Source organism: Vicia villosa, unplaced genomic scaffold (assembly GCF_029867415.1).
Source record: "Vicia villosa cultivar HV-30 ecotype Madison, WI unplaced genomic scaffold, Vvil1.0 ctg.002780F_1_1, whole genome shotgun sequence".
NCBI classification, from domain to species: domain Eukaryota; kingdom Viridiplantae; phylum Streptophyta; class Magnoliopsida; order Fabales; family Fabaceae; genus Vicia; species Vicia villosa.
In genome coordinates this window covers 191,528-206,387 of record NW_026706029.1, presented here as the reverse complement: position 1 = coordinate 206,387, position 14,860 = coordinate 191,528, and the positions used below count along the sequence as shown (strand labels likewise).

Genomic DNA, 14,860 nt, shown 5'->3' with positions numbered 1-14,860 from the left:
TGGGGTCTCTTGGAATAGCATGTTTGAATCCGAACTAGCGCGTGACTTGCTCAGAAAGATGTGGAGTAATAAGACGCGACCCACAAACCAATCATTCATATTATAAAGTTATGTTATCCAAGGAACGCATCTGACAGTGATCGTTCTATGGTGTGTAGCGTATATAATTTAATGTAATACGGTCAAGAAACACTTGGAACAACTCGATCTCCTGATTCCATATAAGCAGGAAAAATACACAAGCACATGGCCAAGCCTCATAGTATTCTCCCTCGTATGACCAAGTAGAGATGTGTGGAAAGTGATAGGGGATCCATGCCTGAAAATGGTTCACATAAAATATTAGTATTGGTGTAGCACAAGTGTTATGAAGTATTTTTTAACATTAAATATGAAAATATATTACCATAAACACCGTGTTGCTTGTAGTCATATGTCTAGTCTTCCAAAGATAAGCTTCACATAACTTTGGATATAGGTCAACCAAATAAGAAGCTTCGTAGTTTTACTCATTAATCCGCTCAAAGTCAATGAAGAACCTAAGATAAACCATATCGATGTAATAAGCATTTTTGTCATCAAATATGGACGTGTCAACCAAATACATGAACTATGACCTCAATGCACATGATCTATGGTACAAAACTTGTGCATCATCATTATCGACCCCACTCCCACAGCCAGGGGGTTTCTGTAAAGCTCCTCCACAAATGCAAATTTAGCATGACACCCTATGGCCTATAGTGTCTTCCATCTCCTTTTAGGCATCACCTGGATTAGCTACCAAGTATCGCACCATCATGTCTAGTGCATCAAATATAGTGATTATGAAGTGGTTAAATAATTTTTCCCTAATCGAAAGGCGTATCAAGAATTTCACATCATCAAGTGTGATTGACATTTCACCAATCAAAAGATAGAAAAATGTCATACCATGGTTAACCAAACTTGGATAAATCTTACAACCTATATAATTGCATGACATCATGAAACCCTTTTTATTCGGGCTGTTACAATTTCACAATTTTTTACTGTGGTTGATTATTTTAAAGTATATATATATATAATTGTCATGAATTTAAAATATTATAACAGATATGTTAAAAAGAATAAATACATAGATTTGTAAGACAATAGTAAAGTGTACAGCTCCTCCATGTTGTTTTATTATTTATTTTTTAAAAAACCGATCGCAAATCTAGAATGGGCTTTTGCTCTTTTTTTTTCTATAGTTTAATTTTAATTAGAATAAATTGATTTTATTCATTTGGTTTTTATTGAGTCATATAACTTTTCAATCCAACAAATAACTTACCATTTATACAACCTCATTCTACTTTAATTTTTTTTGTTGTTTTCAAAAATGATTATTAACTAATTTATTTTTTTGAGGAGGTGCGTGGAGTATGTGATTTATGAGTGAGTAACTATTAAATTGCTTTAATATGATTTTTTTAATATTAATTTCAATTATCTTTAGAAAGAAAGAAGCTAATATCACTAAAAAAAAAATATGCAAAAATATATCAGCAGTATTTAAAGAATTTTTTTTGGTTAGATTTTAAAATTATTATTGATATTTGTAAATATTTATAATTATTAGTCATATTAAATTATTTATCGGTGATATGTTACATTAAATATCTATAGTTATTATTGATTTTATAATAACTAATATACACTAATAATAAAAGAGTCTTATCTAATGATCTAATATAAAAATAAACTTATCTGTTCATACGCATGGGTCTCCTTCTAATTTCAAATTAGAAGTCCGCGCGAATCTTCTACTTATTTGAAATTAGAACATTATAAAACAATTACCCATCTAAATAATACTAAATTTTTTTATTGTAAATAGATAATACAAGAAGTACCGAGCTGATAACACTAAAACAACAATAAAAAAAGTAAGATAAAATATTTTTTTTGTCTCTTATGTTAAACTCAGGGTTCATTTTAGTCTCTTAACTTTAAAAAGTGTCATATTGGTCTCTTAACTCTTCAAAAGGTATCATGTTAGTCCTTTTTGTCATATTAGCGATCGATTTTTGAGTTTTTCCGTCGCTAATGTGACAAAAAGGACTAAAATGACACTTTTTGAAGAGTTAAGGAATCAATATGACACTTTTTGAAGTTAAGGAACCAAAATAAACTCCGAAGTTAACATAAGAGACAAAAAGAATATTTTGCCAAAAATTAAAGAAACAAAAAATAAAGAAACCAACAAAAAGAGTGGTAAAAACCTATATACAACTCAAAACCATCACATGCAAATTTAATATGATCGGAGTAGGTGGTAACTCAACTTATATTGTTAATTAAATAAGTGTAATTTCTTAATACAGAGTTTAATCTCTGAAGAAAATATTTATTTATATTTATACATTAGTGAACAAATTATTAATATTTACATATCAACAACTTTTTAAAAAAAAAAACCTATATTTTTTTACTTTATATTAGTTGTAAATGAAAATATAACAATGTATAATAAAAGTATTTTTTTTCTTTAATTTATAAATAGATCATTTTTTTTTATTTTTTTTTTTTTGCTATTCGCACCGGTGTCGACCCACCACAGGTGGGCCACTAATCCGGCTCGTGCGGAGAGGCATGCGCACTGGCCAAGCAAGATTGTTCCGCCTGGGAATCGAACTCGGTATTCCCCGAGTACGTCCTTGGACGGGGCTCCTTGCCAATTTATAAATAGATCATTTGATCACTTATTTTGATACGAATTCAATTTTTCTCTACTTACTCTTTATTTAGTGTGCATTTATGAGAAAGATACACAAATTCAGTAATAGAAATCACTTATTAAAATAGATCAAACAAATCTATCAATTGTGTAATTGAATAGACTAAAGTTAGACTTTGAAAAAGAGTGTAATATAAAAAATAAATAAAAAATCTATGTTTAACCACTTAAAAGAAATATAGATGAGTATTCCATAATATAGAGGAGGTTAAAGTTTTGGTCATTCTTGTGACTGTGCAGTAATCATATGTCTCTGTTCCAACAAATTAAGTACTAAAATGAACATCCTCCATGCAACAACCTATTTGAAACAAGTATCACTATTGGAGAAGCACTTGTACATGGTATATCCATAATGTGTGCTGTACAAATGAGATATTTCAACAACAGGAACAGACATTGTCTCTGCAAAACTCACTAGTTGTTCATGTGGCATAATAACAAAAACAAAATGGTAGAAAAAGGTCCTTAAAGCTTGAAACAAGGTACAATCGATAAGAGAACTGCTCATGATTTAGAAAGATGCTAGAGCTCCATCCATATGTGTCGGGTGATATCTTAACATCCCTTTTATAGCCTCATTCCCTACTGTACTGGAATAGGTGGAAGCACATGGCAAGTGCTTCCCAGGTAGGAAGAGTTTTAGCTCATTATTACCACAGGCATCACAAATAGCATATATAACAAAACAAAATAAATGTTAGTTTTAGAAGGTTTGGTCCTTCACTTGGACCACCACCACACCTCCTATACTAAAACTTTTTACCAAAAATTCATAGTGACGGTAAATGCAGTTATCGTGATGTTTTAGCTTTGCTTGGTAAAGGAGAGAAGAATCATACATCTATCCTCCAAATTTTAAAAGCATTATTGGTTTTTTACCAAGGTGTGTGAGCACCTCTAAGCGACCCCTATAATAAAAATATTTGTGTTTAACCACTAAAGTGAAAAATTGATCACTATTCCATAATGCAGGAGGTGGTTAAAGGTGGATAAAGTTTTGGCCATTCTTGATGATTGTGCACATAGTACCGGACTGCAGTAATCATGTCTCTGTTCCAACAAATTTAGTACGTACTAAAATGAATATCCTCCATGCAACAACCTATTTGCAACAAGTATCACTATTGAATAGAGATCAAGACAGATTCAACATGTAAAACTGTTCTTAATGTTCTTGCAGAAAACATGTTCCTATAAATCTTTAAAAAAGGAATTTCTCTATACACAGCATCAGATGTAGAGTAAATTCTAAAAGAGATACATTGCTGATGTGAAAAGAATTAAGAACATCCACCTATGTGGCATAATAAAATCCATAAAAAATTAAAAAGAATTAATACATCCAACTATGTTCAGTACTTGAGAAGCTGTAGCACTCACTGTAGTACTTGTACGTGATATATCCATGATGTATGTTTTACAACTAAGAAATGCTTAGTAATGTTCAAGTCTGAGATTTACAACAGTTTTTCTCCGGTTCCATGCAAACATAGCTCATCGCTTTTTTGTCATGACGTGGATCTTTCAGCAACAGGAACAGACATTGTCTCTGCAAAATTCACTACAACAATTAAAATTGTTCATATGGCATAACTACAAAAACAAAGAGGTAGAAAAATGTCCTTAAAGCTTGAATCATGGTACAATCAATAAGAGAACTGCACATGATTTAGAAAGTGTCGGGTGAGACCTTAACATCCCCTTCTATAGCCTCATTCCCAACTGTACTGGAATAGGTAGAAGCACATGGCAAGTGCTTCCCAGGTAGGAAGAGTTTTAGCTAATTATTACCACAGGCATCACAAATAGCATATATAACAAAACAAAATGAAGGTTCAGTTTTAGAAAGGTTTGGTCCTTCACATGGACCCCTAACCACCATAATAAAACTTTTTACCAAAAACGTGTACACACAAATGCACACGCGCGCGCGCGTAGATAAAGTGAAACATATACAAGCACATATAGAGTTACATTCAAACCGTGTTTACAGTACACTATCTAACATATTCTTCTAAAACTTTTAGGGAATGAAATTTACAACAACTGTATGCTTCAAAATCGGCAGTGCTTTAGCATCTGAATGCAGTTTGGCCTGCCTTGGATCAAAGGTTATAGATTTAACTATGTGTGTGAACCAACTCCATTAAAGTTCACAGAGAGACAAAAATATAGACAAATAGAAACTAGTTGGTACTCGTGACAAACTCAATTTACCCACATGACTAGCATTTGAATAGAATGGCCAACCACATTGTTGTATCTATCTAATTGTTTTTTTCCATACAGACATATTTATCTTAGACCCTTGCATTTACCGACTTACAACTCATTGAGTCACAAAGCAAAGATATTTGTGCCTTTTCACTTTGTCCGTCATAATCACCCAAACCTGGAGACCTTTTTCCCTTCCTATTTATAACTACCAGCTTAATCTGTTAACTGCAAAAACCTTAGTTATCAACTTAAGAATAGAGTCAAGATGAAGGTATGTTAAACTCTATCAATTTAGGATGAATTTCTTTTTCTAGACCTTGCCATAATGCATGCCTTTACTTCTTGCAGTTGTTTCAATGGGTGCATCGAAAACTTCGGCAGAATATTGATCCCGTCAAGGACTTCACCCTTGGTATTCAGCTGTGTTTATTATTTCTATATCACTGATGTCTGGTCACAATGTCAATCAACAATAACATAACAAAATATGTGTTACATTGATTTTTATTAACTGCATCAATGCACCATTATCTTGAGCAAATAATCTAACTAAAATGTCACCATGTTACCCATCTCTAGCTAAAGTAAAATTAAGGAGTTTTGCATATATGGCTTTTTAAATAGATGAGGATTTAGGACCACTATTGTTTTTGAACCTTTCACATTCCACTTCTAGTTGATTAAAACCACTAATCTACTGCAGATGAAACATCGAACGTATATCACTCTCAGGGCCAATACTTGAGAATTGAGAGTGATGTACGTTTAATATTTCATCTACAGTATAAATATGTTTCGCCGGCTCATATAGATTGTAGATTTGTCTTTAATTTCTAATTTCACGAATTTAGTAATTTATTTTGGAACTCCAATTTCAGGAAATCCTTGTGCTCCTCGCCTTACAGTGCAGCTAACAGTTGATAGCCAATACTCTCAGACAAAGTCAAGCTTCAGTTCCATTAACCATTCCGGTTTCTTAAAGCCGCGGTATCAGGAAAGTCAAACATCTTGGGGCAGAGAAGACGAAACATCTGCAGTCATATCTGAGCTCTTTGAAGGCTTTCTGACAATTGGAACACTTGGTGCAGAGGCAGTTACCAATGAGCCAGCAACACCAACATTTGCTACGCCTTTAGAAAACCTACCTACGAAAGATGTGATGGAGACTGAACTAAAGCTCATAAGTTATGAGCTTGAGAAATTCCTTGAGGCTGAAGAAAAATGTTTTAATGAATCATCAAGAAAAAACAGTCTTAGCAACATCACACTTAGCAGAAAGGAAACAGATGGATCCGATGCTGAAGAATATGGAAACGAGGCTGTATGTCCACTGCAAGGATATTTATTGGGGTCATCGTTCAAAATTACAGAGAAAGTAGAAGTGACGGAAGAGTGGGCATCACTTGCTGAGCTATTTCAAAGGACAAAGACAACAAAAGAAGAATGTACAGAGACAGGAGTAAAAGAGAAACAAGTCAAGCAAGCACAGAAGTCTGCCATGCATATTATGAAAAAGATGTGGAAAAAGGTCTACAGTTCCTCAAAAAGCTGTAGCACCGCCGGGAATATAGTTGACTCTACTACAACCAATGCAAAGCTCCGTAAGGTTGGTCCCTATTACTAGATATTCTATTACATACTACCTCGATCCCTAAACATAGGACCCCATTGAGCAAATGAGAATTAAAAAAAGATGATTGTGATATTCAATTTATGGACAATTTGTATAGTTTTACAACTCTACCTTTAAGAGAGAGTTAGTAAAAAAAATTATAAGAATATTTATTACATAGAAAAAGATGTAATATAAATGAAGAAATGATAATAGAGAAATAATTAATACATTTTGAAATATAAAAGGATCTTATAAAAAGGGATAAAAAAACTCGAGCAGGTCTTTATATTAAAAGATGGAGATAGTATTTAACAAGACTCTATCCGAAGGTTAGTCTAGGTATATGAGTCAGGACGCTGAAGGAGGTGCAGGGTTCATTCCCTACTGCTAACAAAATCTTGCTAACCAAATCTTCCTTGTCCTAACAAATTAACTAACATTTCTCTACCAAATATAACGAAAAATGGAAATAAAAATATTATCAATAAGACAAAGACATAAATTTAATGGTAGCTTGCTATCATTTAGAATAAAGTAAAACCAGCTAGTAAGATGAAGATTGTTTCCACTTATAAACTAATCTTAAGGTCATATATTGTCCGATGTAGGAATCTTAACACACCCCCTTACGCCCAGGACTGGAAATCTGGAGCGTGAGGGTGGTCCAATAGCGGAAACCTGATAGCAGGTGGCCCAACGGAGCTTAAAAGAGACTCTAATACCATATTAGAATTAGAGTTTGACCTAACCTAACTCATTTTTACTGAAACCGGCTTGTAAGGTGAGGATTGCCTCCACTTAAAAATACATCTTCAGGCTATATATTGTCCGACGTAGGACTCTTAACCGAGGATAAAAAACTCATCATAGTAACATTTTAAAATTGTGAAGCATTCTAATAGGACATTAAATGAAGGAATTCTAATAGGCATCTTCCTGAATAAGTTTAGCTATCAAAATAAAACCACAATTTCAATATTTCATCTTGAACACACAAAACAATCATAATATGTTATTTTATTTGGTTTATTCGTCTGGGTATGCAGGTTCCACGCAAGTTTCACAGAAAAGTCTATCCTAAAGACACCATTAATGCAAAAAGTGTTACTAAATCCCACACAGATGACAATGGAGGCACCAGAAACCCAGATCCTGGCAGAAAATTTAATACAGATAACAAGTCAAAAAAGTGGTCTAAACACTGTGAAACCATCTGGAACCCATCGCAAGATGGCCTAAGTTGCGATGGGTCGACTGGGAACAATGAGCACTGGATCAAAACAGATGCCGAGTGTAAGTACTGCATATTTCTAGAATCTGATTATTCACACAATGATTTGATAAACATATTCCATCAGCATCATTTTAAGTTTTCATATAGCCTTCTTTAAAACAACAAAATATGCAGCATAAATCGAGTGATTGACAGTATAATGAATTGCCATTTTGAAATCTTCATGATAGGGGCCTTTGACGCAAGTAATCTTAGTGATTATATATATATATATATATATATATATATATATATATATATATATATATATATATATATATATATATATATATATATATATATATATATATATATATATATATATATATATATATATATATATATATAGGTGCAAGTGTGAGTGGTTAAGTCTCATGTCAGTTTAAAACGAGTGGAATGCTGAATTTGGGTTTATATCTTTAATTCTTAAATGCTGAATTTTTCAGCAACTCCTCTAATCAGAGTTGACTTCACTGAGTAGTATGTTTGTCACTTGTAAAGAACTTTTTTAACACTTTCAGCATTAATACAGGCTCCTATGATCATAAAACTATTAATTTTACATAATTATATGTTAGGTTAGAACACATGTACATGATACTTGTAAAGAAATTTTCAATCAATAAATAAATACTTACCAGGAACTAAAGACGTTTTCAAGCAAAACTTGTTACAGCTGCTCTCTTCATATTGCCCATATACAATATTGTAAATACTCAAACCCTACCAATGTGCAAAATATAAGTTAACGTTGAATATTAATATGTAGCATACAGCAAATTTCTAACTAAATCCCCAGAAAGCTTTTTTATTTCAATGGATACTAGTATTACTATGGAGCATCATATTATTTACGTTGCATTCTAATTGAAATATATTTATGCATTTTGACTAACTTACAATTATGGGTATTGTAGATTTGGTGCTGGAGCTATAGCAACTTATGCTGTGCGAAAGTATTAATAAATTGAGCCTCTTTAAGAGACTTTGCTGTAGCAACTTATGCTGTATGAAAGTATTAATTAATTGAGCCTCTTTAAGAGACTTCTCAACAGAAGTATTTCTGGTGTGATTGTATTACGGATATACATTTAGTACATTCAATAAGCCTGTGAGCTTTATGAAATCTTTCAAATATGTAGACACTCTGCAGTCAAACTTATATGGAAGCTAGTTTCGTTTGAATTCTTGAGCTAGTCCTAACTAAACCTGTTATGCATGTACGTTTGGTTACTTTTACAAGTTTCGCGTGAATTTTAAAGAGTCATTCTAGCATCACATGTGAGGTAAATATAGGCCCTCTGCAGTCAAACTTGAGAGGTTAATGCATCAACATTGTGACATTTAAACGTTAGGTAAAAAAACTAAAAGAAGGTTGAATGTGAACGGTTGTTCATAACAAATTACGTGCAATAGAGACCATCCGAAGGAATTCCCAGGATTTGATATCAGATCATTAAATGTCTCTCCAAACTAGGATGTAAGAGAGCATGCAAGTTACTGTCTGATAAACTAAGAAGGCTGTAAAGGTAGTAACCGGTTAAATTAGAAATGGTATTCAGATATTAAACATTTTGTAGATAAGAACTTACAGCGGTAAGAACTGACAGCTGATTCCCAAACGTGTGAACTGGTTCAGGGAAAAGAATAAATTGAACAAAATAATTGCTGATGAATTCAGAGGTCCTGGCCTCTTCCACACACTCAGAATTTAATCCAATACCCTACCTCACATTCTTTACTCCTCTTTAAATTACCACCCTGCAGCTATCTCAATTAATAATAGTCAGTCCACTTAGTTAACCTAACCAGTTTCAACTAATTTAGAGGCTGTGATATTTTGCTTCTTTCCTATTCCTTCTCACTTACACTCTCCTACTTGGAGGTCACTGCCTGTCGCGGAAAATAGAATCTTATGCGGATTATTTAACTTATCGCTAAAATTACCCAATTAACTCTGGCTTGAAGTGTGGGAAAAGCAAAGGCCCACAAATATATTGTGAAACAAGCCCCGAGTCCATTCTAAGGACCAAATGTCCCCAACGTCTACACGCTAATTAAAGAGTACCTCATATATATGTTGACAACTGCAAAATCAGAATTACTATTTCTATTAAAAGAGTTATTATATAATTATCAAGGCAGTAAAAAATTATTCTAAGGACCAAATATCCCAAAAGCCTGCGTTAAAGGTGAAGTAGAAAATACATCAAAAACTTAAGATTAAGGTTCAGACCTCATAGTATTCCATCTTGGTTATCAAGGCAATAAATATAAATTATAATGGTAGTAACTCCTGTTTAAGATTGCCACCCATTTCCATCCTCCATGATTGATCAACTAGACTCGCAAAATCTCTGAAATTCACACAGGAAGCTCATAAGAAAAATTAGCAATTCACAGAAGTACTAACAGGATATAAAAAGAGAAACCAACACTTCTTTTACAATTAAAAGACGAATTGAGTAATAGGAGAACATATTCTGCATCGAAGTTAAATTTAAAATGAATTATAAGATTTATGATCAATGATTAACAATAGCATTTAATATATTTTTCAGATAAATATTGATAGGAAAAATCACAAATTTTAAGATGAATAAATTGCTAAAATTACTTTACTATTTTTATATTTACAAGAAATGCATATATTGCTGATATAAGTGGGTATAAATTGTAAAAACATTTTATGCCAGAATAATATTTGGAATAAACTTCCAAAATTATAACATTAAATCCTCCTTGGACTTGTTGATTTTTTTTCTTCTTATGTATGAGACCAAAAGAAGTAAATAATAAGAATCAAACAATAATATGATTAAAAGTTAGATGATCTAAAATTAATAGTGTAAATTGAAACAACCTCAAGTCATGGCTGACAACTAGCACAGTTAATTCTTTTTTTAGATGCTTTAAAAGCTTCACAACATCTGCACGCGCTTTCCAATCTAACCAAAGCGAAAGTATTAGATCAGATACAACTTTAAAAGAATACATTATAGTTCATTTTAAAAATAAAAGATATTTCCTAAAACAATTGATGTAAACAATAGACTGTAAATAGTAATATTTGTAATTACTTTTATATTGTAATATGTGGTTCTATTCTATTTAAACAGACTAGCCATTGTATTGTAACATAACATTGAAACATATTAGAAACACTTTTCTACATGGCATCACGGCCTCCCCATTTTCAACATTTTTTTTGTTGCTTCAACATTTTCTTTGTTGCTTTGAACTAACTTTTCAACTATTCATACTAATATTCCAGGCCAGGTAATGTAGTATAGTACAATCAGTAGAAGTCAAGTTCAATTACACTACTAAGATAATTAGACTCCCAAAACAATAGGAAACCTGATAACGATAACAATTACGTTACAGGAATTTTGAACAAATGTAGCAAAAACTTGATTTTAGTTGGAATAAGTTGAATACTTTTTAAAGGGAAGAAATCCAAAGGTAAATTTAGTTCAAAAACTTGAAGTAATGCAAAATAAAAAAATCACAGGTTCCAGTTTCATACCAAGTCCAGCAAGAGGCTCATCCAGTATTAATAAATCAGGGACTTGCACCTGAAAATTAAAAATACCATTAATCCAATTGATACTCGGTTGTCTGAAAATAAACTAAAACTACTATCAGGAGCCAGTCATGTGAAGACATGAAGCAGAATCAAGCAGGCATGTCTGTATTTTGTTTCTAATTTCTTATTAAAAAAATTAACTTACTAACTGTATTGCCAAGGCAAGGCGACGTTTGTAACCACCGCTGAGGGAGTGAGGATTCTTATCCAATGATATCCCACTTAATCCAACCTATAGTTATGAATAAGAAACGGAATTGCATATGAAACATAAGAACAAAAAGACCGTGAAGAAAATACTAAATAAATTAATGACTATAAATAAACATACAAATGAATTTGCAAGTTGTATAGTTATCTATCTATCTATTAGAACACACTCTGTAATATCAAAGGTATAACTACCCAGTTAATTGCCCTCTGAAGCCCTAGAGCAAGTTTCTCCCTTAATTGATCATTACCCTTTTGCCTTGGCCACCCAAAAGTGACTTCTTCAAGTACAGTATCAGCAACAAAATACCTAGGTTGCAACACCAATACGTGTAGACGTTTAGAAATGGAAATCCAATAAAAATGAAACATGATCAGAAAATAATTACAGAAGGGTAATGGAGACAGTTTTAAATTAAATAATATACTGCTCGTACAATTTGGAATAAAAATATTTGATTTAGTATCACGAAGCCTGTAAAAAGTGTTTTGTGTAGATTTCAAAGAATATTTGGATACATCAACTGAGTTAACCCTCAAAGTTGAAAATACTTCAAGTAAAACACTGAAACTAATGATACATGAAAAACTTATCTCTAAATCTAAAGGTATTGTGCTGCAAGTTGTACAAGTGTTTGAAACAAAGATTTGTATAACACTCTTACTTATATGTCATGGCAGACAATCGTGTAATACATTTTCAGCATCAAGAGAACTATATATTATAGATGATGGTAAGCCTGAAATGTTGGTCCCTTGCAACCTTTTCGAGGTCTATTCTTCTTGGGTTGAGTCACTTGAAATTCGTAGGGGTTCTAACAGCAAAATTGAAACGATGTAGTTGATGCAGTATATAGCATTATTGTTCATTATTTACAGCATAAGATTAAAACATGCAAGTTGTAGAATAAAAATATATCATACTGTATTTAACTAATTTATTTTTGTACCTCTCTGGAAACTGGAAGACAATACCAACCCTTTCTGGCACCAAGGGCTCCGGAGATTGACTAGGATTTCCATCATCCCCATATTTTTGGATGTAAATAGATCCAGATGTTGGTTTGCTTATTCCTGCAAGAAGCTATATGGATCGAAAGGAGTTCACAATAATCATCCAAACAGGTAAGAAACATTGAATTTTCAAAAAAGCAGATTCACAAGAGAGTAAAGAGGTGGAAGACCTGCAACAGTGTTGTTTTTCCGCTTCCACTTTGTCCAAAAATTAGACCAAAACTGTGGCAATTGACAGAAATGAGCTACCACACATATAAAAAATCCTTTGTTCTTTTACCAAATATTAGTAGGGACAACAAGGAGATATACAGTAGGAAGTAACATACATTTCATTACCTCCAAATGATGGTTTTAGATTCACCCAATCACTCTAGTAGTTAGTTCTACCAAGTGAAGTCAAGATCGAGTGTTGGATCGTAAGATCTTACGCGCTAAGGATGTTTGCGAGTGCTAAGATCAGAGAAAGATTTTTTTCGTTGCTAGCGTGGTCGAAATCGAGCTTTTTGAAGCAAGATCGTAAAAAAGACGTGTTGGGCTTTTTTTTTTGCCTGTATTATAATTTTCATGTTTCCATGTTTTTGTGTGTTTAAGTATGAAATTACCATTTTTCCTACCGGTAGGATCTTGCATGTTGTGCCAACGATCCGAGTTTTACGATCTTTCACAAGTCGACAGATCCTACATAAGATCTTGTGCTTGACTACATTGGTTCTACCCCTTTTAAAGTATATAAGGAAAAGGTGGAAAAATGGGATACGAATTAGGGGGAAATTCATACTCTGGATCAGTTCTAAATAATGTTTCAAAAACCGAATCGACAAGACCTCAGACCTCCGAAACCATGATTCAATTTATTTAAACTGCTCAAACCAGAACAAAAATGCGATCGAACTGTGTGTCAACTCCCGGTTTTGGGTTCAATTGTTTTTAAAAATATATGGTATAAGCTATGTCGTACCTACATTTAGAGCCAAATGTGTGTCATCTAGCTACACTCAATCGCTTCGATTTTCTTAAATTATTCCTAGAGTCTATATGTCAATGCCAATGTCGTGTATAGTGCTTGTGGTTGTATTAGTGTTTCATAAGTTATAAGCTCTAGACCTCTGAAAAAAGGTGTGTCCGAGTCCGTATTCGAAACCGACACTGATACTTGGGATTTATTAATTAATTCATTTTATTTTTTCAAATTATTTCTGATATCAACATGTCAGTGTCAATGTCGTGCTTCCGGTGTATGTGCTTCATAAGTAACGAATACCTAAACATTCCAAATTGATTCATAATTGAATTTGATGAAATCAAGACACGAAAAAATACCTTTTCTCCGGAAGAGAAAAACTAACTGAATTGAGAAGGTTAAGCTGAGTCCCTGGAGGTTGATAACTAACATCTTTAACCTAAAACAAAAAAATCACAGTTCAATTATCAGTACATACATTCGTGATTCCTGCAATTTCAATTATAAATATAAATCAATTAAAAACATGAGTAAAAATTGCATTTCAGATAGACATAATCAAAAGGATGGTTGAGACGGTTACTACATACTTCAAGAGATGAGTAACGGCAGCGAGTGGTTGGGAATTTGAAGGTGCAATGCGATTGGGGAAGTGAGGACGGTGATAAAGGAAAAGAGGAAAGTGGCGATTTGAGGAAGCGAAAGGCGATTGGTGGATTGAAAGAGGTCGCCATTGACGGTGGTGGTTCGGTTGGGGAGTGGAGGAGGGAGTGGCGTTCGTCTTTTTGGTTTAGGCTTGTGTGTGCACAGTTCACTACCAAAAATATCCGTGTAATTTAAAAACTTCTATCAAATAAATCAAAATTGCCTGCTACATTAGACAAGTTTAAGTTACTGATATCACATGTTGAATAATTTTTTCTTTTAATGGAAAATCCAGCTTCATTAATATCCAATCAAACAAGAATTACAAATGTTCCGAGATAATAGAAATGGAATATACTCTATACATAGCTTAAAAGCACTTCTAACATAAAACACTACATAGTCATAACAGACATTATACATAGAATTTTCAAAAGCTAAGGCACAACCAAACCAAAACCAACAACATATCATCGAGCAATTCACTCTCTTGCAAACACCATCAATGGCAATGTAGAAGTGAGAATCCATAGTCTTTTTCCAAATCCAATTAAGGATGTTTTTTTGAC

At 33.0% G+C, this 14,860-nt stretch overlaps 2 protein-coding genes across 4 annotated transcripts; one reads left to right on the top strand and one right to left on the bottom strand.

Annotated features, from left to right (window-relative positions):
* Nucleotides 1-3,888: 3,888 nt before the first annotated feature.
* Nucleotides 3,889-14,569, bottom strand: LOC131639787 (ABC transporter I family member 11, chloroplastic-like). 3 transcript variants are annotated; one of them, XR_009295051.1, is made up of 12 exons: nucleotides 14,237-14,569; nucleotides 14,006-14,085; nucleotides 12,853-12,904; nucleotides 12,619-12,752; nucleotides 11,864-11,978; nucleotides 11,604-11,690; nucleotides 11,399-11,447; nucleotides 10,733-10,817; nucleotides 10,106-10,226; nucleotides 9,462-9,956; nucleotides 8,508-8,592; nucleotides 3,889-4,313 (listed from the first exon to the last, which is right to left on the bottom strand). XR_009295051.1 is itself a non-coding variant. In XM_058910243.1 (10 exons), the coding sequence occupies exons 1-9, from the start codon at nucleotides 14,378-14,380 to the stop codon at nucleotides 10,148-10,150; spliced, it is 825 nt and encodes a 274-aa protein (XP_058766226.1). In that variant the 5' UTR covers nucleotides 14,381-14,569; the 3' UTR covers nucleotides 3,889-4,313; nucleotides 10,106-10,147. The 3 variants fall into 3 exon arrangements, 1 of the variants encoding a protein (XP_058766226.1); XR_009295050.1 differs by lacking the exon at nucleotides 9,462-9,956 and having other exon boundaries at nucleotides 14,237-14,567; XM_058910243.1 differs by lacking the exons at nucleotides 8,508-8,592; nucleotides 9,462-9,956.
* On the top strand, nucleotides 5,145-9,005 carry LOC131639786 (protein LAZY 1-like). The gene is made up of 5 exons (XM_058910242.1): nucleotides 5,145-5,252; nucleotides 5,330-5,393; nucleotides 5,860-6,587; nucleotides 7,643-7,889; nucleotides 8,787-9,005. The coding sequence occupies exons 1-5, from the start codon at nucleotides 5,247-5,249 to the stop codon at nucleotides 8,804-8,806; spliced, it is 1,065 nt and encodes a 354-aa protein (XP_058766225.1). The 5' UTR covers nucleotides 5,145-5,246; the 3' UTR covers nucleotides 8,807-9,005.
* Nucleotides 14,570-14,860: the final 291 nt, after the last annotated feature.

Excerpts from the sequence above, each read along its gene's own strand:
- LOC131639787 (XM_058910243.1), bottom strand. The coding sequence starts at position 14,380 with ATGGCGACCTCTTTCAATCCACCAATCGCCTTTCGCTTCCTCAAATCG. Across the intron at positions 11,979-12,618 it reads GTCTTCCAGTTTCCAGAGAG|GTATTTTGTTGCTGATACTG; the intron begins GTACAAAAATAA and ends GTTGCAACCTAG. Across the intron at positions 11,691-11,863 it reads TTCAGAGGGCAATTAACTGG|GTTGGATTAAGTGGGATATC; the intron begins GTAGTTATACCT and ends TCATAACTATAG.
- LOC131639786 (XM_058910242.1), top strand. Across the intron at positions 5,394-5,859 it reads CGTCAAGGACTTCACCCTTG|GAAATCCTTGTGCTCCTCGC; the intron begins GTATTCAGCTGT and ends CTCCAATTTCAG. Across the intron at positions 7,890-8,786 it reads GATCAAAACAGATGCCGAGT|ATTTGGTGCTGGAGCTATAG; the intron begins GTAAGTACTGCA and ends TGGGTATTGTAG.